The sequence below is a fragment of the Pinus tabuliformis genome, chromosome 8 (genome assembly GCF_031772625.1).
Source record: "Pinus tabuliformis cultivar Carrire ecotype Pingquan chromosome 8, CPIR1, whole genome shotgun sequence".
NCBI classification, from domain to species: Eukaryota; Viridiplantae; Streptophyta; class Pinopsida; order Pinales; family Pinaceae; genus Pinus; species Pinus tabuliformis.
In genome coordinates this window covers 2,077,442,715-2,077,467,286 of record NC_142294.1, presented here as the reverse complement: position 1 = coordinate 2,077,467,286, position 24,572 = coordinate 2,077,442,715, and the positions used below count along the sequence as shown (strand labels likewise).

The 24,572-nt window shown below is 39.4% G+C and overlaps 1 protein-coding gene and 1 pseudogene across 1 annotated transcript in view; one reads left to right on the top strand and one right to left on the bottom strand.

Annotated features, from left to right (window-relative positions):
• LOC149244817 (uncharacterized) overlaps positions 1–9,750 on the top strand; it is a 31,440-nt gene extending 21,690 nt beyond the window's left edge. The window contains exon 4 of the mRNA XM_089371647.1: positions 9,733–9,750. Within this exon, the coding sequence (XP_089227773.1) occupies positions 9,733–9,750 (18 nt within the window). The remainder of the gene's footprint in view (positions 1–9,732) is intronic.
• Positions 9,751–23,137: 13,387 nt separating this feature from the next.
• Positions 23,138–23,728, bottom strand: LOC149244816 (ubiquitin-conjugating enzyme E2 27 pseudogene; annotated as a pseudogene).
• Between the last annotated feature and the right edge of the window lie 844 nt (positions 23,729–24,572).

Genomic DNA, 24,572 nt, shown 5'->3' with positions numbered 1-24,572 from the left:
TGGATTCAACCCCTGAGAGGGGTAATGTGGTTTTTTTCTATATGTAACCTAATCTAAGTCATAAATAGGGTTGGATTATTGTGAGTCAAAGGCTTTGAAGCTAGTGTACACCATCAATTTTGCAGGAGTATTATAGGCAGTTTGCAGCTATCCTCTTAGGTTTCTTGTGGTACGATTTTGTGCGAATGTTTCTTCTTTGTTTTATCATTAGTATGAACGTTATGTCTCCTTACTCCCATCCTAATTCTTTCATGTGACCATTTCAGTAGTCTTCAAGTAGAATTCATATGTTTATACTATGTTTGATGAGATTTTAATGTTTATGTTTAATTTCCTCTCATAAATGAATTCATAACTCATATGCTCATCTCTATTGCCCCTATTTCCCCTTCGACGTAAGGTTTGTGTTATCCTCCTCCTCTAGTTTGGGATTCGACCCACTGATGTTGTTGCTCCCATCAATTTTGACCTTGAGCATGTCTCTCATTAGCTCTTCATGTTTCAGAGTTACCCACATCTCGTCCAAATTTTGCAATGTTTCCCTGGCCAAGATACTCTAGACAAAGATCTACCAATCATCTGAGACAAACTTTAGAGCGAGTCTCACTAACTCTGAGTCTTGAGGTGAATCTCCCCAGCTAACAGCTTATCATGGGTCTCCTTTAGTTTCATTAGGAATGGATCCACTTTCTCCCCCTTTTGCATCTCAGAAAATCTCAGCATCTACTCTAATTACATCTTCTACCTCTCGGAAGATCCCTGATACAATGTAGCCAAGGCATCCCATATCTCCTTAGTGGTCCCTTTGCTTTCAACATGGCACACCACATGATCCTTGACTCCATCTAGGATCATCCTTTTTGCCTTAGCCATCTCAGCTTTTTACTTCTTAAACAGATCTGCATCTATGAGGACAACTACTACATTATCAACATATGTCTTAAGGGCATGCTCATCTAGCAGGAAGGTCATTCTAGCCTTCCAGATGGCATAGTTGGTAGCCTTGTTTAACCTGTCATGATCCCTCAAACCACGGATTTCCATCTCCTCTGAAAACTATAGAACAACTCCCTCTTTCTCCCTACTACGTAGCTCCTAGTCTGACATATGCACTCCCTGATGGAGTTGGTAAGTTGTTGCTCCTCTGCTACTTAGCAATTGAGAAATGTTGATTTTCTCGGCAAGAAATCACAGAGGAAGTATTCACTCACTATGCTCCTCTTCTTTCTTCTAACGTCTTTTTAGCATGACAAGGCTTCCCACTGAAAAATATACATCTGCCAACTGCTCCTCATGCTGAGGCTTAATGCTACTCCCTCTGCCATGAAAAAATTTGAACTGGAAACTCTTTCTCTCTGTCAACTCACTCGGAAAGAGAATACCTCGAATTTTCGGCCCTTCGACTAGAACTGTGCAAACCATCTAGGGTTACGACTTGCTTCCTTCTTCAGCTTTTCGATTTCTACTTTTGCTCAATGTTGGGGTTTCTAGTTCTACTCTTCTTGTCTCACCTGCACTAGCTTTGATACCATGTGACAATTCCTAAGCCGAAATCCATACTGCAGCAAACTGATGTTACTTCTCCTACTTGATTAAATCATGCAAGTTATTTACTGTGTTCTACAGTAAATATCGAAGAAAATACATTTGCATCCTTCAATTAATTTACATATATTTGGAAACAAAATAATGAGCAAGAAATAAAAACACAACACATAGGACACAATTATTTTTGGACAAATAGTCCCCGAAAAAACCCAACTTGGAAAAACCAATGTAGCAACCATGAGGGTTTATTGTTAAGTAGGAGAAAAAGTTGAGTACAATTATAGGATGCTCAAGTAGAAATCTGATACAGAGATAACACTAAACAAAAGACTTGTGAAATTATCTCACTATGTCACTAGAGAATTAGTGACTGATCATGTTGCTCTAGAGGCTCTACGTCACCCTCTGCATGGCCTCTACATAGAACTGTGTCACCTTGTGCATCTTTTGTGTCACCCCTCCTCGGTATTACATTTCCTCTCCTCTGGATCCTTTTTTGGCTACGGAATCTACCTTCTGCCTCCCAGACACATACCCTATCTTCTGGTAATTGAATTTCAACTTACCTTAGCAGGAAGTCAACTGCCCCTCAAGTATTGCACAACCTCTGCATCAGCACTGTGTGGGCCAACTTCAGCCTTCCTCTAGGCACATTTCTGTTCACCCTCTGCCTCATAGTCTTCGAAAATTTATTCTCCTGGATTCATACTGCCCCTCTGTTGCAATCTCTCCTCAATTGATTTCCCTTTTGAGAACTTCTCATCTCATAAAATCAATTTCCTCAATCTCTCTGTGTGTTTTCCAAATGACCCTCAAGCCCCTTCTTATACCTTCATGTTGGACAACCAACGGCCTAGATTAAAACATAATCAAAAGCTCAGATAATTTTGACTTGATCCATGGTTGTTTCTAGAAGTTTCACCCCCGATTAGATTAATACCCATTAATATTTTAATTTTCCTAAGTTTAGACTTAGAAACCCCATTCAGAATATTAATTATTTTAATAAAATCATTTCTGGATGGAATTTTAGAAAACTCTTTCTGGGATCTTTGGAATACCTATTCCCAAGCCTCCATGCAAAACTTGAGGCTTAGAGCACATCCGATGCTACCCAAAATCAACACTCCTTAGTGAGGAATGTGCTCTGGAAATACACTACTTCTCTGTGGTTTCTCTGACATTGAAGCATGGTCTCTGCTCTGCTGATGTCTGACGTACTATCCACAAACTAATGCAATGTTGTTGCTACTATATTGTTGCCTTTGACACTACCAATGCCAATGCTACATCTATATTGTAGCTCCCTATGAATCCGTGTTGCTGCTGGTCCTTCCTCTCGCAACTATGTGAAAATTCTTAAGCCGTAATCCCTACTGCAGCAAACTAATGTTACTTCTCCTACTTGATTAAATCATGCAAGTTATTTATTGTATTCTATGGTAAATTTGGAATAAAATACATTTGAAACCTTCAATTAATTTACACACATGCGGAAGCAAAATACTAAGAAAGAAAGAAAAATATAACACATAGGACACAGTTATTTTTGCACAAGTAGTCCCCGGAAAAACCCAACTTCGGAAAACTAGTGTAGCAACTCTGAGGGTTTTATTAGTATGCTGGAGAAATTTTAAGTACACTTCTACGATGCTCAACTAGCAATCTGATGCAAAGAATACTGAACAAAAGGCTGGTGAAATGATCTCACCCTATCACTCAAGAATCAGTGATTGATCTTGTAGCTTTAGAGGCTTTTCATCACCCTCTATGTGGCCTCTGTGTTGAATTGCATCACCCTGGGTAGCGTCTATGTTACCCCTCCTGCGTATTATGATCTCTCTCCTTTGGATCCTCTGTTGGCTGATAAATCAACTTTCTACCTACTAGACTGACACCCTGACTTCCAGCAACTAAAATTCGACTTCCCACAGCAGGAACTCGACTTCCCCTCGAGGACTTTATTGCCTCTGCATCATCACTATGTAGGCCAATTTTAGCCTTCTTCTAGATGTCTTTATGTTCTCTCTCTACCTGGTACTCTCTGGAAATTCCTTCTCCCAGATTCTCACTACACCTCTACTGCAAGATGTCCTCAATCGATTTTCCTCTTAAGAACTTCTCATCTCGGAAAATCGATTTTCTCAATCTCTTTGTGTGTTTTCTAAACAAATCTCAAACCCATTCTTATATCTTCCAGTTGGACAACAAATGGCCTAGATTAAAACATAATCAAAGGCTCAGATCGTTTTGGCTTGATCCATGGCTTTTTCTAGAAGTTTCACCCCTAATTAGATTAATACCCATTAATATTTTAATTTTCCTAAGTTTATACTTAGGAACCCCATTAAAAATATTAATTATTTTAATAAAATAACTTCTGGGTGGAATTTCCAAAAATGCTTTCTTAGTTCCTTGGAATACCTATGCCCAATCCTCCCTGCAAAATTTGAGGCTTAGAGCACATCCGATGCTACCCCAAATCAACACTCCCTTTTAGCAAGGAATGTGCTCTAGCAATACACTGCCTCTCTGTATACTACTCTAACTTTGAAGCATCTTCTTTGTGCGTCTGATGTCTGACGTACTGTCCACCAACCATTGTGTTGTTGTTGCTACTGTATTGTTTCATTTGACACTACCACTGCCAACACTACATCTATACTATAGCTCCCTCTGCATCTGTGTTATTGCTCGTCATTCCTCCCAACAGTGCATCTGCACTACAACCCAGTTACTGAGGGAAGCAACTGAAAACACCCAAAATTGGACAAGTATCTAGTGGATACTCCTTGGTGCTGGTCCCATTCTGCCTCTGAAGTTATTGCGTTGTTGAAGCTCTGAACTGTGCCTCCTCGGACTGCTTCCTCTCTTGTCTGTGCTACTCAGTCTCTGGCTCACCTAGCCACTGCATCTGTCGAATCAACACACAATGGCACCAATTGAAACTCCACCATCCCACTACTACTAATCAAGGGCTCCCGTAGCAAGGTGATGATCCAAGAGGTGGGCCCCTCAAGGACCCTGCCCATTTGTAGCTCTATCAAACTATAGTTCTATATCAGCCCACCTCCCTCCTAAAGGTATCTTGGTTGTCTTGGCGAACTCCTCATCCTATTCGATCTTTGTGATTCAAACCTTGGGATCATGCTTCTCATCCTTGTCCTTTTTCTTCAAAGGAACTTGGATGAATAATGGCCCATCTCACCACATCTTAAGCACTTTACCTTGGAGATGTCATTATTTTGTCTTTGTTGCCCCAGGTGTTGTCCCTTCAATGCAAGGGTTGTATTATCCTCCTCCTCTACTTTGGGCTTCGACCCACTATTGTTGCTTCTCCTGTCAAGTTTGACCTTGAGAAAGTCTCTCCTTAGATCTTCTTATTTTAGAGTGCCCACATCTCGTCCCAATTTGGCAATGTTTCCCTACCCAGGATACTGTGGACAAAGATTTGTCAATTATTTGAGATGAAATTTAGAGCTAGTGTCACTAACTCCAAGTCTTGAGGTGTATGTCCCACAGCTCACACCTCATCATGGATATCCTTCATTTTCATGAGGAATAGATCCACTCGCTCCCCCTTCTGCAACTAAGCAGATATCAACTTCTTCTCTAACTACATCTTCTACTACTCAGAAGGTCTCTAATACAATGTGGCCAAGGCATCCCACATTGATTCTGAATTAAACAAGAATGCAAAAACTTACAGAGATAACCATAAACACAGATATGCAGCAGAAATAATACTTCATTTCATTAATGTGAAATACTGAAATATGCTTACAAACAGTAATGGAAATAAACCAGCTAGGGCGATGGTAGCTTATCTCTAAGAAGAGATGTGGTGGCTACATGCCTCTGAACTATCTTACAATAAGGCTTGAAGGCCTATTTATTGTTGAGAAATAATGGAAAACCATAAACATCCAAAAACCTAACCCTAGAAGATGAAATCCCAAACTGTGGGCCCTGTTTGGGTAACTTGGTACATCAACTTCCTAGGGTTGTAACTTTGGCATATGATATTCATTTGACGTGCACAATATCTCGTTAGAAATATATATCCGAGAACTACAACTTTGGGAAGTGCAACATCAGTCCATGGACCCATGTTGCTCCTAGTTTTCCCAAAAAACGTCGTTTAGGGCCTCAAAACGGCTCCGGAAGTTCAGGACCTTAAAAACTGCTAAAAATAGAAAGTTTTGCTACAATTAAGGAAACCGAAAATGCTAAGAGAAAAAATGGTGGGGGTCCAAGTGGACTTGGCAGGTGGCCACCAATATCCACCTGGATCATTCCTACCCCCTTAGGAAGCAATGGTCCCCATTGCGTTGAGTTCCTCCATGAGATGAGGAAACTTCTACTGAACTTGGTCCCTAGTGAGCCACTTGCCTGGTGAAGGAGTTGGCCTGCTTTGACAACTTGGTACAGTTGGATATTCTATTGGTGAGTGTTCTTTATCTCTGTGTCCATGATCCGATTAGTTGCAGCATGTTCCGTGAAATCTGGATTTAATTCTATGGGTGTGAGCTGTTCTGCAATGTCGGATGTGTCTAGTAATGGTGGAAAGTATGGTCGAAGGCAATCCACATTGAACACTTGGTGCAGGCCAAGGAATGGAGGAATGTTGAGCTCAAATGCATTGTCTCCCACAACCTTAGTAATGGTGTGAGGACCATATCAGAGTTGTCTTAATTTCTGATAGGCTCCAGTAAGGTGTTCCTTTTGCAAATGCAACCAGACTTTGTCGCCCACCTGAAACTTGTGTGGCACCCTATGTTTATCATGTCACTGCTTGTACTTGGAATTTGATTTCTCCAGAATTTCATGGACCTGCTAGTGAATATGTTAGATGTGCTCAATGAAGCTGGTTGCCTTGTCTATTTAGGACTATACACGAGCCGAATCTGTGTGAGTAGCTGTAAGTGGCATGGCAACATCAATGGGGCATAGTGGCTGGAATCCCAAGCCCACCTGAAAAGGGTTGTGGCCAATCGAGCTATGAAGAGCTAGGTTATAGCTATGCTGAACATAGGGGAGGCTCTCATCCCATGTGCGTGGATGCTTTGAGTTGTACATGCACAGAATGTGTACAATCATCTTGTTGACAACCTTTGTCTCGCCATTAGTTTGAGGATGGAAAGATGTGGACTTAGTGAGTTTGGTGTCCACCATTAACCAAAGACTAGACCAAAATGTACTGAGGAATCGACTATCCCAATCTAAGATGATAGATTGTGGGATCCCAAAGTGCACCCACACTTGTTCAAAGAAGAGTTTAGCAGTGGCTTCTGTTGTGATATTCTTCTTGCAAGCTACCATAATGGCCATCTTTGAGAACCTGTTGACGACCAAAAAAACACAGTCGTTTCCATGCTTAGTGGAAGGAAGGCCTGACATGTAATCCATGGAGATGGATTCCCAAGGTTGACTAGGGGTAGGCAGCTGGGTATAGAAGCCTTGCTTCTTAATGGTCAGTTTGGCAATGGCGCAGGAAATACAAAATCTGATGTACTTCCTGACATCCCGATGAAGATTCGGCCAATAGAAATAATTTTGTAGTATTGCCGTTAATTTCTCAACCGCGAATTTCCCAGCAGCCCGACTGTAGTGTACTTCCGAAATCATCTTGGCACGCTCGCTTGAAGGAACACAAAGGTGACCCAAGTAGCATAACAAGGCATCCTGGAGGTGAAAATCTGGAACATGCCGTCCCTCCAAGAGTGTCTAATATGTGTGGCTGAATTCTGGGTCGATTTTGTAGAGAAGTGGCCAATCAGAAGTCTCGTTCTCACAAGAGTTGAGCACGGTGGTTAACGCCATGATTGGCAGTCGACTAAGGCAATCTGCAACATTATTGGTGCTGCCCTTCTTATACTTTATATTCAAATCGAACTGTTGCAAGTACGTAGACCACTTTTAATGGCGATTATTCTGCAATTTCCCTTGGGTCTATATGAACTGTATAGGTCGCCGGTCTGTGTGGATGACTGTTTCCTTCCCCAAAATGTAATTCTTCCATTGTCAACAGGCTTGCACAATGGAATACATCTCTTTGTCATAAGTGTGATACTTCTAGACTGTGTCTGAAAGTGTCTCACTGTGATATGCCACTGGATGCCCATGTTGAGTAAGGACTGCCCCAATAGCATAGTCAGAGCCATCTTTCTCGACCTCAAATGGTTGTTGCAAATCTAGCAACCCGAGCACTGGTGACGTGCAGAGGCGATCTTTTAACTCTGTGAATGCCTTCTGTTGAGATTCAGACCAAAAGAATTTTTCTTTCGCTCCTCCCTTGGTGACTTGACTCAAGGGCCAAGCGATACGAGAAAACCCCAACAAAAACCTGCAGTAGAAGTTGGCATGGCCTAGAAAGATGCGAAGCTCTGTGAGAGTGGTTGGAGATGGCCAATCCCGAATGACTTGGATCTTGGCTGGATCCACATGCACCCCTTGTTCATCAATAAAGTATCCTAGATACTAAACTTGGGTCATGCCAAAAGTACATTTCTCCAAATTGGAACATAGCTTGTGTTGCTGTAGTGTTTGGAGAACCTGTCGGATGTGGTGGATGTGCTCTTCCCAGCTTTGGCTGAAGATTAGAATGTCATCCAAGTATACCACTACAAATCAGTTGATGAATGGCCGCAAGATGTCATCCATTAGCCTCATCAAGGTTGCAGGAGCATTCGTCAATCCGAAAGGCATAACTAACCATTTGAAAAGACCCTCCTTAGCTTTGAAGGCAGTCTTCCATACATCAAAGGGTTAGATTGGTACCTGGTGATATCCTAACTTCAGATCGATCTTACTGAAATATTTTACCCCCTTTAGTTGATCCAGGAGGTCATCAATTCGCGGGATTGGGTACTTATTACAGACAGTGATCTTGTTCAGTGCCCGATAATCAATACAGAGTCTCCAAGTCCCATCCTTCTTCTGTACCAACATGATCGGGCTCCCACAAGGCGATGAACTCGAACGGATGTGACCTTTCTGTAGCAGCTCCTAAATCTGCCTCTTGATTTCATCGTTCTCCAGAACGGAGCCCCGATAGATTGGTCCATTGGGTAGCAGCGCACTGGGTCAAATTGATGGAGTGCTTGACCTGACAGTGTAGAGGAACCCCTGCGGGGGAGGTGAAGATGTCCTCGTACTCCTCCATGACCTTGTCCATCTATAGTTGTCGTGTGGAGGGGCCCTGTCTAGAGGTCGTGGCCAGCGTCTTCTTCTTTCCTTGAGGGCGTATCATCAGGAAAACAAATTTCCTGGTTTTTGAAATGAGCTTACTGCATTGTTTTGTAGTAACCAAAGAGATGGTGGTGGGCGGTGCTACCTTCGATATCCTGTACAACTTATTTCCCAATGTAACAATAACAGCACGGGGTTGTGATTCATACACAGCATGTCACTTCCACAAGTATGGTTGTCCTAATAATGCATCACAAACTTCAAAGGGAGCAATGTCACACAATACCTCATCCATGAAGGGCTTGATGTTGTATGGAAGGCGACACTACTGGCTCACACAAAGATCCCGTCCTTGGTGAAGCCACCCAATGGTGTATGGTTGTGGATGTGCTGTGGTTAGTAAGCCCAACCACTTCACGACCTCTGCTGAAATAAGGTTCTTTTGGCTCCCGCTATCGACAATGAACTGTAGCAGGGAGCCCTTTACCCACATCTAGGAGTGGAAGAGACGCTCCTCCTCCTCTAGATCTTTGGGTTCCTCCTTCTGTATCTTCATGGTGGCAACGATGGTGTTGGGCTCCACATCGATAATCTTCTTCCCTTTATCATTCCCCTTTTCGGGTTTTGACTCAGAGTCAAAACATGCATCTGATTCTGAGACCTTTAGCTCAGCCACTAGTGACTACTTGTCCCGATACTCACTTGTGTTGTGAGTGGAGCTCTTATGGAACTCACACCATCTTCCCATGTCTTTTTTGGCTTCGCGGCACTGTTCTTTGCTTGAAAATTTGGCGGGTTTTCTTGGGTTGCCCCACCTTGTCTTTGTCCTTTGTTCTGTGGTTTAGGGACACCTTTCCCTTGGTTTGGATTCGCAGATCCAAAGTCTCGCTTCTTCTGTTTAAACTTTTGCTCGACCTTGACAGCATATCGGTATGCTGTGCCAAGCGAGGAGATGTTCAAGAATTCTATTTTTTCCTGGATGTAATTGTGTAGGCAACCACGGTATTTTAGTATTACATGCTACTCGGAATCCTTGATACCCAACTTTGTGCGAAGGGTATGGAAAAGATTGGTAAACTCCGACATGTCTTACTCCCTTCCCTACCACAAAATGGTCCACTTTATGTATTGATCCTCATAGCTTTCGACAAGGTATTACTGCTCCTTAATGGCATCCTGGAATGAATTCTAGGTGGGTGTGTTTGAAAATAGTGAGCCGGTATTTTCATCCTTCTGCTCGTAGTAGGTTTCCCACCAGTCCTTGACGTGGGGGGCTACTTTGAGAAGAGCGAAAAAAATCTTTTCCCAACTCGAAAATTCATGAATATAAAAATAACCCTCTAGCAAATTTAACCATTTATCTACAGCATTTGCGTCTATCTAACCCTCGAATATGGGTATTTCAAAATTAACTTGTACCTTAAAGGGCATGGTGTTTCCAGAGTAGCTACTGGAAGCTGATGCATCACTTCTGGGTAGCCACTGAAGGATCTGGTCAAAGTTGTCCATCATCGCATTCCTTTGTCACTTGAGGGCTTCTTCAAGCAAGATTTTGATAGGATCTCCTACCCCCTCATCTTTCTTCTCATCCGCCATGGGAGGTTGTCGGGATTTGCAAGGCTGGTCTTGCAAAGGTTCGACTAGTTAAAGCCCTAACTCCTTATATCCTGACCTCGTTGGGGACATGCAAAGAAAAATAGAGAAAAAGAAGACCGCTCTGATACCACTGATCCAGAATTAAATAGGAATGAAAAAAATTACAGAGATAACCATAAACACAGATATGCAGCGGAAATAATACTTCATTTCATTAATGTGAAATACTGAAATATGCTTACAAACAGTAACGGAAATAAACCAGCTAGGGTGATGGTAGCTTATCTCTGAGAAGAGATGTGGTGGCTGCATGCCTTTGAACTGTCTTACAATGAGGCTCGAAGGCCTATTTAATGTTGAGAAATAATGGAAAACACTAAACATCCAAAAACCTAACCCTAGAAGATGAAACACCAAACTGTGGACCCTGTTTGGGTAAATTGGTATGTCAACTTCCCGGGGTCGTAACTTTTACATATGATCTCCGTTTGATGTGCATAATATCTCATTAGAAAGATCTTTCTGAGAAATACAACATTGGGAAGAGCAACATGGGTCCATGTACCCATGTGGCTCCTAGTTTTCCCAGAAAAATGTCGTTAGGGCCTCAAAACGGCTCCGGAAGTTCAGGATCCAAAAAACTGTTAAAAATAGTCAGTTGTGCTACAATTAAGGAAACTGAAAATGATGAGAGAAAAAATGGTGGGGGTCCAAGTGGACTTGGTGGGTGGCCACCAATATCCACCTGGATCACACATTTTCTTGGCGGTCCCTTTACTTGCAACGTGGCACACCGCGTGATCCTTGACTCCATCCAAGATCATCATTTTCACCTTAGCCACATCAGCTCTATACTTCTTCAGCGGATCTACATCCACTAGGAAAACTACCACATTATCAAAATATGTCTTGAGGGCATGCTCATCTAGAAGGAAGGTCATTCTAGCCTTCTAGATGGCATAATTGGAAGCCTCGTCCAACTTGTCTTAATCCTTCAAACCAGTGATTGCCATTTCCATCAAAAATTGTCAAACAACTCCCTCTTTCTCCCTAATACATAGCTCCTAGGTTGACTTATGCAATTCCTGATGGAGTTGGTAAGTTGTTGATCTTCAGTTGCTTAACAATTGAGAAATGTTGATTTCCTCGGCAAGAAATCACTGAGGAAGTATTCCCTCACTATGATCCTCTTCTTTCTTATGACGTCTCTTTAGCCTAGCAAGGCTGCCAACTAAAAAATCTGCCTCCACCAACTGATCCTCATGCTAAGGCTTAGCTCTACTCCCTCTGCCATGGAAAAATTGAACTGGAAGCTCTTTATCTCTGTCCACTCACTCGGAGAGAGAATACCCCGAATTTTTGGCCCTTCGACTAGAAATACGCAAACCCTCTGGGTTTCAACTTGCTGCCTTCTGCAGCTTTTTGATTTCCCCTTTTGCTCAACATTGGGGTTTCTGGTTGTGCTCTTCTTGTCTCACCTGCACTAACTCCAATACCATGTGATAATTCCTTAGTTGGAATCCCTACTACATCAAGCTGATGTTACTTCTCCTACTTGATTAAATCATGCAAGTTATTTACTATGTTCTACAATAAATATCGAAACAAATACATCTGCAGCCTTCACTTAATAATTTACATATTTCGGAAACAAAATATTGAGAAAGAAATAAAATACAACACATAGGATTGTTATTTTTGGACAAATAGTCTCCGGAAAAACCCAACTTGGGAAAACTAGTGCAACAGCTTTGAGGGTTTATTATTAAGCAGGGGAAAATTCTGAGTACAATTCTAGGAAGCTCATGTAGCAATCCAATACAAAGAGAATATTGAACAAAATACTAGTGAAATGATATCACCCTCTCACTAGAGAACCAGTGACTGATCATATTGCTCAAGAGGCTCTGCGTTACACTCTGTGTGGCTTGTGTGTAGAACTACATCACCCTGGGAAACTTTTGTGTAACCCCTCCTAGGTATTACGGTGCCTCTCCTCTAGATCCTCTTTTGGCTCAGAAATTGACCTTCTGCCTCCGAGACTTAGACCCTGGCTTATGGCAACAGAATTTCGACTTCCCTCAACAAGAACTCGACTTCCCCTCAAGGACTGTGTTGCCTCTGCATCAGCACTGCATGGGCCAGCATCAGCCTTCCTCTGGATGTCTTTCCGTTCTCCCTCTCCCTCGTACTCTCTAGAAATTCCTTCTTCTGGATTCTCACTTCTCCTCTGTTGCAATATCTCCTCAATAGATTTCCCTCTTGAGAGTTTTTCACCCACACACCCTTCCCCGACCCCACTCACCATCTGCCAACTCAACCTCACAGACCCCACTCACACAACCTCCCCTTCTGCTTAACCTATCCCAAGAATTTGTCCCACTCCCAATCAACAACTACCATCTGGCGCTCCCTTTCCCACATCACCAAATTGTTATGATAATTCATTTTTCTCGCTCCCTTCGCAATGGATTGACTCCTGTAATGGTAAAAAAAAACGCTAATTTGAAAAGCTACCTTAAAAATCACTGTTAAAACTGCAAATTCCTTTCTTTCGCTTGTTTTGCACGACTAGTACCAGCTTTTAGTTTTCTACATTGTCAGAAAAACCAGACAATTGCTCAGTAATAGTGATCTAATTCAATCTAATCCATGAGAGACCCCACTCCAGCATTCTTCAGTCAAGCTTCCCATTCCAAGTAATCCTAGTGTTTTTGTCCCTTTGTTTTATTGTTAAAGATCGAAAATGCCTCCTAAGAATACAACCCCTAAGGACAAGGGAAAGAAACCAGAGGAAAATCCCATGTTTCCCCTCCTTTTGATCTGGATCATCTACCTCTAGTTGATGTACAATATAAAATCATTGAAACGAACTGTGAATTCGACTTGTTCAAACTTCACAGTTGGTTGAAGCATAAATTCTTAGATCAAAGTGATGAATTGAATCTATGGGAGTCTACCCTCCTTCAATTCATGTTCCCACAAACCCATCACTTCTGTGAGTTAGTCTCTTGGTGTCAGTTGAGCTATGTACCCTCCCAAAGAGAAATTATGAGTCAAAATCGTGAAATTTTGATAAACATCACAATCGAATCCATATCTCAAATGCTTCAAGTGACTATCCCCGATTCTTCCAAGCCATTATTAGTAGACTCTCTCACAGAGATCTACAAGAATTTAACCTTCCCTCAGAGAGAGGAAAGTATTTGAAATCTTTCTTCCTAAAGATGCCCAACTACCTAAAACAAACCCTCCATACTCATCTTCTATGTTCCCTGAGGTAACTAAACAAATCATTAGCATCATCTCATGCTTACTTGGTTATCACTCTCATCAGTGAGTTGATGAGGCCATTGTTGGCTTCCTCTCAATTTTTACCACTAGTGAGAAACCTATTGTTTTTAATTAATGTGAATTTATTGTAGACACAATACATGAGCAATTCACGAAGTTTCCTACAAAGGGAGATTTCAAATATTTTGTTATGTTAGTTTATATGTTTATTTATCATCAGGCAGACAAGTTTCCCTTTACTTTGCAGAAGATGGATGAGCAAGGTAGTGCTCAATCAGTTATACATTGGACCTCTCTAGTTACGAAAAACACCACAAAGTTTACTTTCACATAATATGTTGATCATTTTTCATATATAGCTATTTGTCTGCTACACAGTGATTTGGAGCCTTGGATAGGAGTAGATATTAGGAAAGTTTTGCATCTTAGTGATCATGTGAAGACAGGTGACTGGTATTTATACCATAATTACATCGAGTGGGTGTGAATTTCCACCCTATAAGCTACAAAAATTTGTTCCCATGAGACTATTCTCATTAGAATGCATCATACAAATGATACATGTGGATGGCCTACATTTTGTGGCAGCTAAAAAGAAGGCTCTATTTAAAATCAAAGCTCAAATAGGACCTTTTGTGTGCAGTTGGTAAAGAAACAAATTTGTGGTTGAAGCAACTAAATTTCAAACTGAGCTTCACTTGGTCTTATGACTCTTTTGGTATGATTTTAAATTTGAGGGTGGAGCAAAAGACTACTCCTTACACACATACTCCTCGGTTGGAGATCAAGCAATATATGAACAAAGATCAATGGGAGGAGAACACCTATTAGGAAGTAGAGGAGCAGATTTTGTCCACAACCACCTCAAAGGCACCCATCTCTCAGGAGAAGCATGACAAAAGGCCCAGAGAAGAATATTATTCTCCAATAACAGATATTGAAGCCAAGCAATTTTTAATCTACACTAAGAGGCTTGAAAATAATGCATCACTAGTCTTTATACAAGAGGAGGAAGGGTAGACTATAATAGTCATGTTAGGTACACATGCTTCAACAACATCAAAAGACATCTTTAAAGGTACAAGACAAGAGCATGATTTTCTAGGCTCTCCCTCTTCCTCTATTTCACAATATCTTCCAGAAACACCACAAACACGTGACTTGGCTCAAGACACTAATGAGCCTAATATTTTTGCCAAGTATAGGGGTAATCAAAAAGAGGAATGAGATGCTGAAATCCATGACATACACACAATTCTAGAAACATACAGCTACATCACAGCATAGGCTCCTTTCAGCATTTGACACAGAGAAGGGGAAAATGCAAATTGCATTCCTTGAAGCTAAAGTGCCAGCCCCAAGGAGACCACTAGATTATGAAGAATCTATTTTCAGTTTTGATACACAGCAGATCCATCCAATAGGTCAAATGGACATGCACAAATAAACGAGTGAGATAATGTATTCTACACTAACTAATGTTGCTATGTCCACTTCTATGTTGCAGGTACAGTCACAAATAAAGTTGGAAAGGATTTCATCCTTAGCCAAGGATACTAGGATCAAGTCACTGGAAGACTTGGTGATCAAATTGGGATATAATCTCAAAGATGTAAAGGCAGCAGAAGAGATGGTGAAAAGAAAGGATGTTGATATAGCAACATTAAGGAAATAACTAAAATTGTCTACCATAGAAGATCCACAAGCTTAGGAAGTGGGACAAATGTAAAACAAGAAAGAGGATGTATTCTGAATAGTGATTGAATAGACAGATCAGGGACATGGAAGTAGAATTGGAGAAAATGCTCAAAGAGAAAGAGCAGGCATCACAATTGGCCATAGTTCCACTTACACCAGTCCTAATCTTAGTGAACACGACCCTAGGAGCATCTACATCAACTTAAGCAACAACACTTATCAAATTCTTGAATTCAAAAATAAAGAAGAATTAGAGCAGATCAAAATTTAAGACACGATACAGACTGGTTTAGAAGTGAGGAGGATGCACACCAAGAGGAACCTTATGCTACATCTAGACAATAAGTGTCAAAGTCTAGAGACCAGTATACAGAGATTTCATAAGAAGATGCAAGTATTGAATAGGAAAGGTCTACCAAAACTGATTGTTGGGGAAGAGCAACTCATGAGCTTGACAGAGTACCAAGACAAACTATCCACTATTTCCCAAAACAAATCAATATTTGTAGGTATAAGGGGGCACATAACAGGGAAAGAATTCTTGGAGCCTCTAAATTTCCACTTGTTCATCAGTCATGAGCTCGAACATTTTTTTCATAATCAAGCCAACTTTATAGAAGTTTGCAGATGTCGATGAGGCCTATAGAAAATTAATTAAATTTTCTATCCCTACTTAAGATAGATGGGACAAGCTCTGTGAATTACATGAGTATTTTTTATATTCGACACCAAGGCAAACAACATATCAAATTTGGAGGGTAAGTCATCAATAATCATCCTTAGAAATAAGGCCAACAATTCCAACAATTTGAAGATTCCTAAATTTTTGTACTATTTTTGTAACTAGTTGTAAGATATTTTTAGGATCCTATCTTGATATTTTGAATCAAGATATTTTGTAATATTTTCTGTAAGTACTTCATAATTTGAATTATGAAGGTTTGGATCTTGTTTTGAAGAAAAAGACTTGTATTGTAAAGAAGCTCACAGAGCCACCATTGATCAGATTTCCAGTAATACAATGTAATCATTACAGGATTCTTGTGTCATTTTTATTGGTGAAGGGCATCTCTCTTTGTCAATTTGTTCTCTTTATTACCATATGTGATTCTAAAATTTGAATTATTCTAAGAAGATAAAGAATATAATTTTTTTTAATGTACACTTTGTCTCTGACTTAAGAATAGTTTTTATGTCTTCTACTGAAGATTAAAATCAAATTTCTTAATTGCTCAGTTGATAATTGGATCTCTAAATCTTTTCCTCTCCTTCACATCATAGATCTTAAAGGATCTAGTGAGTTTTCCTAACCTGCCCTCTACGTTTAGCCTGTAAACTTTGTATTTGATCACCTCAAACCTGTAAATTCTGTATTTGATCACCTCAAACCTATAACTCTAAAACTGGAAGAGCTAGATTATTAGTTTCCAAAGTGGTTATGTGGTTACCTCGGTGATTTTTTCCGCAAGCTCAAAAATTACTGAGTGATATCATATTGGGGATGAGCATACCTTAGCTTGAAATTTCATTTCCCTGGTTCAAAAAACTTTATTTTAGTAACATTTAAGATTTATTTTTCAGAAAGAAATGTTTTGAGGTTGTAAAATTTGTGCATAATTGAAATTGTATTGAAATTGTGTGAGTAATACTATATAGATATGGCTCCTAAAAGAATTAGTAAGTGAGCTCATTTAAATCTGAATCCTCCAAATATCCTAGATAGAGAATTTGATTAGGAAGAAAAGCTTGAAAGAAAGTCAAGGGAGTAATAGTCCTCTGCCTAGAGCCAATTCTTTTCATGAGAGATTTGTTACCATAGAAAAATATTCAATTTGATCTACCCTATGAACTCAGTTTGTTTAGAACCAAGTATCAAATCTTTTCTGCTGAGTTAAGACCATAATTTTGAAAAACAAGCTCTAGCAGTTTGAAAAATTAGAAGACCTAGTGACACCTCTAGACCAAGCTATCCTTAAAGCCTACATCCAACAATCACTTGAGCTTTCATCCTTCTATTTCTTCTCCCATCACACAATCTGTACATCTTGTTCCCATTAGTTCCATCTCTTCAACAATTTCCAATACCTCCCCATCAACATCACAAACTATAATTCAAAATGTCTTAATCCCTTCAACATCTACACCTCTTACAAGTTCATTTATTGTTCATCTCCACATACCAATCATGGAAACTAAATATGCTCCCCTAGTTTTACTTACCCAATTACATAAAATGCCTCAAGACTACATTACAAAAGGTAGTTACATAATAAGAGATACCGTAGCAGCTTTATTTATATATAAAATTTGAATTATTAATATTGCTTTCTCAATTTGTAAACAAGTTTTTCTCACTCATCAAATGTTAGTCTCACTTGTGGATATGATTGTAGAAATTTTGAATAATTTAACACATATTTACAGAGATTATCCTGATCATACAATTATAAGCGGAACATGTATAATACATAATCTCCTCTACGTTGATCATCAATTTACAGAAGCAGAAACATTCATAGGTGCACATAGAAGCATCAATCAAACTCATAAACACAGTATGTATCCCGCGGAAAGCATCTCGCTAAAAACCCCACACTATCTATATATTATATTGATTGAATCATGTAACATTACAAAGTACAGTGCTTATCACAAGAAATCCAGTACCATCTCCACCTGTTACACACAATACAGCTCAGATCTGATCTCCAAATCTATTCCACTGCTTGCCTTCCTCTCCAGCTCAATACCTACTCAAGAATTGATGAGAATGGCTTAGCAAACTCGTATTTCACCTGCAAATAATCACTCACACTGTGTTGGACGTGAGCACAGGTTACAATTCTTGGTATTGGCCAATTCATTGGCATACTCAATCCCTATGATTGTGCAAATCATCATGCACAACTATAGTCACAACTGATAGCAATCTGATCCTCTAACACCTGTCCCTGCTGAACTGAACATGCACTGACATGCAACTGAGTTAACTGATGTATTCTATAGTTGCATTATGAGTTAATAACTTGTGAATTAATTAATAACTAATTCACCCAACTGATCTCTAGTTTATTTGCCAGTTAGACTAAATACAACCAGTTTAACAAAGCTAAACTGAACACAACTCCATCAAATACACCTCCAGTCCACTAAACTCAACTCACTTGAGTTCTAACTAAAGTCCCGCATGCAAATATTAGTCATCCCATAGGTAACCACATATTTCCTTCTGGGATTTGCATGTACCACAGCCGTAGCTCATCCTGAAGTGCTCCAAGAGAATAAGATCAAGTTTATAGTCCAAATATTATTATGAGACAATAATATTTGACTTTTCTATTTTTGACAACCAATCTAAAAATAGACTTTGATCACTCATATTGTGATCACTCACACTGTGGTCACCCACACTCTGATCACTCATATTGTGATCACCCACACTGTGATCATCCACACTGTGATCAAAAATAGAACTTGCGAATAATTTGCCTACGGGCCCACTTAGTGAAGGCGACTCTTTTCACTAAGCTCCATCATCTTGTTGCATTCTCAACAAGCATTTCTTTTTGTACAATTTTCAACACTCCCTCTCAACAAGAAAGGATTCCTCTCAAACCCTATCCTGAAACTTTGGAATATTCTCCATGCAAAACATATGGCCGATCCACTTGCTCTGTCATCAAAGTCTCTGATTGCTATTGCCTTTGTCGACTGAAACTCTGCATCTCTGTGCTCTTCAGTATCTGACTGCTCTAGTCTCTGTCGCTTTGATCTCTGACTGCATCCATGTTGCTGCTGGTTCTATCCCCCAGCATTGCATCCGCACTGCACCTCCCAACTGACCTCCCTGTTGGGATAGAAACACCCTCTGATGCTGAAGCTCTACCTGCTACTGACAAGTGCTCCCTCTCTGACATCTGCGCTACTGCAACATCTCCATGCATCTCGCACCATTGCACACATCTCTGTGCCACCTAGCACTGTGCAAAACACTTGTGCCTCTCGCATTGCTACAGCCTGCTATCTATGTGTTGTTCTGGGATTCCCTACACTGTCGCTCTCTCTACCGCTCCATCCGCATCTGTCTCTACCCAATCAGTCAGTTCCTGCTATTACACATCTGGGGCTCCCGTAGCAAGGTCTCATCCAAGAGGTTGGGTACCTCAAGGATCATGCCCCTCCTCCTTGGGATGACTAATCCACATCACCCCACCTCCTACCTGGAGGTATGGCTGCATGCGATCCCTCAGCCCACCTGGCTCGAAGTTTCCCACTACTGGAGGTCTCTGGATGAGTAGATGTCTCTACTCGATCTCCTCTCAGCTTCCCCTGTTGTGGCTCCTCCACAACCTCCTAAAGCTGCTGCACCAATCGTGGCTCCTCCACAATCGTTTGAGACTTCTTCTGGCTCTTCATGTTGAGAGGTAATATACGCTCCCTCTCAACCACCAAGTCTCCATCAATTGCCTCACTGCTCAAGGCTTTGCATGCATATTGAACCTCAAGAGCATACAGGTTCTTGACCCGTGAACCATCCTCATGACAACGAAAGCATCGCACTTTCGATTTGTCAACCTTCTTCCCACCACTGGAAGAACCAGATTCGGAAAGAGAACCCTTCTCCTTCCCCTTCTTCAACTTACTCGCTAAGGCACAGTTCTCCTCATCCTGAATGGATGAAGAACCGTCTCTGGTGCTCCGTCTAATCTCCTCCTGCACAAGATCCGACCAAAGTCTCTCCCATCCTGGCAGTTTCTCCCTTCCATTCACCAAGTCCTGGTAGCTATGCCAACTCTTAGGAAGGTCAAGGAGTGCTAGACTCACCATCCTCATCTGAGAGTCGCCCCCACACTTCCCAGCTCATCCCGGCATTGGGTGAACTTTGTGAGATACTGGGGCATACTGTCTCCATTCTCACACTGAATGTTTCTGAGTTTTATCTCTTGCTTTGGAATTAAATTCGAATTCCACCAGCTCAAAAACTCAACCACTTCCGATCTAGAATTCGTGAGAACAAAGTATTTCTTATATAGAGATTCACTGTCTAGGCATTCACCGGATATCTCACCTTCCAAAAGAAAGATGAATCCAGAGGCTACCTGGCCTGATTACAGACTCTGCCTGAAGAAATAGAATGTAAACACTTTCTGAATAATACATCTGATGATCAATACACGCTTGATATCCTGTAAAAATCTCTTCTACAATTCAAGCAGCTCCGATACCATGTAGAAATTTTGAATAATTTAACACATATTCACAGAGATTATCCTGATCATACAATTATAAGCGGAACATGTATAATACATAATCTCCTCTACGTTGATCATCAATTTACAGAAGCAGAAACATTCACAGGTACACATAGAAGCATCAATCAAACTCATAAACACAGTATGTATCCCAAGGAACGCATCTCGCTAAAAACCCCACACTATCTATATATTATATTGATTGAATCATGTAACATTACAAAGTACAACGCTTATCACAAGCAATCCAATACCAGCTCCACTTGTTACACACAATACAGCTCAGATCTGATCTCCAAATCTATTCCACTGCTTGCGTGCCTCTCCAACTCAATCCCTGCTCAAGAATTGATGAGAATGGCTTAGCAAACTCATATTTCACCTGCAAATAATCACTCACACTGTGTTGGACGTGAGCATAGGTTACAATTCTTGGTATTGGCCAATTCATTGGCATACTCAATCCCTATGATTGTGCAAATCATCATGCACAGCTATAGTCACAACTGATAACAATGTGATCCTCTAACACCTGTCCCTACTGAACTGAACATGCACTGACATGCAACTGAGTTAACTGATGTATTCTATAGTTGCATTATGAGTTAATAACTTGTCAATTAATTAATAACTAATTCACCCAACTCATCTCTAGTTTATTTGCCAGTTAGACTAAATACAACCAGTTTAACAAAGCTAAATTGAACACAACTCCATAAACTGCACCTCGAGTCCACTAAACTCAACTCACTTGAGTTCTAACTGAAGTCCTGCATGCAAATATTAGTCATCCCATAGGTAACCATGTATTTCCTTCTGGGATCTGCATGTACCACATCCGTAGCTCATCCTGAAGTGCTCCAAGAGAATAAGATCAAGTTTATAGTCCAAATATTATTATGAGACAATAATATTTCACTTTTTTATTTTGGACAGCCAGTGTAAAAATAGAATTTGATCACTCATACTGTGATAACTCACACTGTGGTCACCCACACTGTGATCACTCATACTGTGATCACCCACACTGTGATAAAAAATAGAACTTGCGCCATAATTTGGAAAGAGCTAACCAACCATATATTAGGTATTTAATTCCCTTAGAGCAGCACGTGACTTAACGCGATAACACGGGAGCGGGCAAATTCGGGATTAAATAATATTTGCCCACTCCCGTGTTATCGGGCTAAATGGCGTGCTGCTCTGAAGGCATTAAATACCCAATTTGTCTGCGGGCCCACTTAGTGAAGGCGACTCTTTTCACTAAGCTCCATCATCTTGTTGCATTCTCAACAAGCATTTCTTGTTGCACACTTTTCAACAAATAGTTGTTCTAAATCTTACACAAATACACTTTTAGTTAATCATGTTATTTTATTTTAAATGGGTTTAAACAAGTAGGTCAATACAATGAATTATATTTTTGAAAAGTATATTTGTTTTGATTTTGGAAGATTTAGTTTAGGATATTTTGGGGCTTATCATCATGTATATAAACCCTCAATTTTGAGATTAAAAGGGGGAAAGTGAAAATACTGAAAAACTCTCTAGTGATTATGGAAACTATTTGAACTATTTCACCTAGCTAGTGCAAGCAAACACACACATACATGATATTTTAATTTCCATGGTTAATTAGTATACATCTTCTTAAAGTTATATCACTTTGTTTTAGAATTATTCTAGAGATATAATGTTGTTATTTATATGACTTGGATTTGTTAATAAACAATGATGTTGCACTTTTCCCTTTATTGTATTAGTTATTTATATATACATTCTATCATATTTATCCTTCAAAGACCTATGCCTTAAAGATAATTAAGATTTTAACATTTCTTAGTCTCAATTTGAGACTCTACCACTGGGACCTAATTCAAATGGACATGAGAATTGAACAACCTTAATGTTTTTATCTTTTCTTCCTTATGTCTATCAAATTTTGCACAAATTAGACTAGAAAATAAGCCTTAAAACTTTCCAAAACATAGAATAGATAGAAGAGAAAGTAATGCCTAAATATACCAGGTTTTGGAGTTTTTGGCTAGAATCCAATGAATTTTGTTTGCATTAATTCTTAATTTTTGTTATTTAAAATGACTTTTAAATTACATATATGGATTGGAAGTTGAAATACCCAATATAAAATGGCTTATTAATTAATTAATGGAATATTTTTAATTAAAAATTAAAATTTAATCAATATAACAATTTTTAATTAAAAAAAAATTAATCAATTAACATTTCAATTGATTTTTTGTTATTTGAAATGCATTTTTGAATGCATAAACATATTCAGTAGCTTGAAAAACACCATGATACATTCAAAGTCTGCAGATTAAGCAATTTAAACGCAATTTTTTAAAAATCTCCATATTAACCAGAAATTTTGTCTTTTAAACCCTAAAAATATTTTAAAATAAATCCTTACAAAATACCTAATAATTATTAACAAATTAATTTAACATTGTAAAAAACAATTCAAAATAAACATGACAGATACCTAATTTTTAAGATACCAACAGACTTACCAAACCAGTAGAATATGAAATGTAACATCAGCTACTCAAGAGCTTCTCCAGTGCCATGTTTTCATCGCCACCACATTTTTCTAAAATACTTCTCACTGTATCTACAGGAAATCCCATATCTACCAACCTTTGTATCTTGTCTTCGTTATCAACATCTACTACATTTGCAAAAGCACTGGTCCAATTACGCGCAGTGTTTAGAAATGCTTCATAGTCTGTAAGGTATTGCCGTGCTACAACCGCATCCTGAGGATCGTTGGGTTCTGGTGCTGAAAGCAAGGCTTGCAAAGAAAGTAAGGCTGTATTCAATGTTAGTGCGGGCGACCACTTATCTTTGAGAATATCCAAGCATATTGCTCCGCTTTCACTGCTGATATTAGGGTGCCACACTTTTGTGATAAACTGCATTTTTGGGGGCACAAATGGATACTGCTGAGGCACGCGAATGTCAACTTGAAAGACGCCCTCTTCATAAGGAGTACCCACAGGGCCTCTAATGCTCCCGCACAGGTGTGACACGTCATTATCGCTGCACACCTTAATCCTGATACCCGTTAACCCCGTATTTCTTTCTATCTCATTTATCTCCTTTTGTATCCGTCGAACGGCAAGCTCCATTGTTCCCGGTAAAACCCCAACCTCTAAATCTCAAAAAAATAAATAATAAGCAGTTGCTCTATGTAGTGTAGTGAAAATACACTAGCGCACCTCCACTTTCTTCAAACAACTCAAATTCTTTGTTAGCGTCTCTTCTTTTTAATCTTTGTAGCCTACTTATATGGAGCCCCGTTTTAATCTTGGTGACCGACGCCCATTGAAAAGTCGTGGCCGTCAAGGTGATTAAATACATCACGACTTCGTATCTCTCTTTCTCTTTAGGTTGATATTATTATTATTTATTTTTATTAAAAGCAATTTTTTTAATCAATTTTTATTTAATGAAATTGGAAAACAAAAAAATTGAAACAAAATAATCCTAACATTTTGAAAGAAATTTTTAAAAACTTAAAATCTTAAAAGTGATAAAATCTTTGACTCTTTCTATAATTATTTTTAAATTCAAGTAACCTACAACAATGCCAAATTTAATTAGCATAATAATTACTATTAAATCCAAACAACTTACAACAATGCCAAATTTAATTAGCATAAGGTGGTGGTTTTAACCTAGGACATTTAAAACCAAATTAAAGCAATGGTATTTATAGGAGTCATTAAATTTAATTTAGTGCATTTTTACATAGAATATTAAACAATTGTTCATTATAGTTGCTCAATTTTATGAATTTTTTTTTTTTAATCTCTTTTGGACTATTAAGATTATATAGGCTTTCATTTTGCAAAATCTTCATAGTTTTTACACTTTAATCTAGTTTTATTTTACTTTTAACTAAATTGCATGTACTCCTACCATATAACTTTTTTAAGTTATATATATATATATATATATATATATATATAT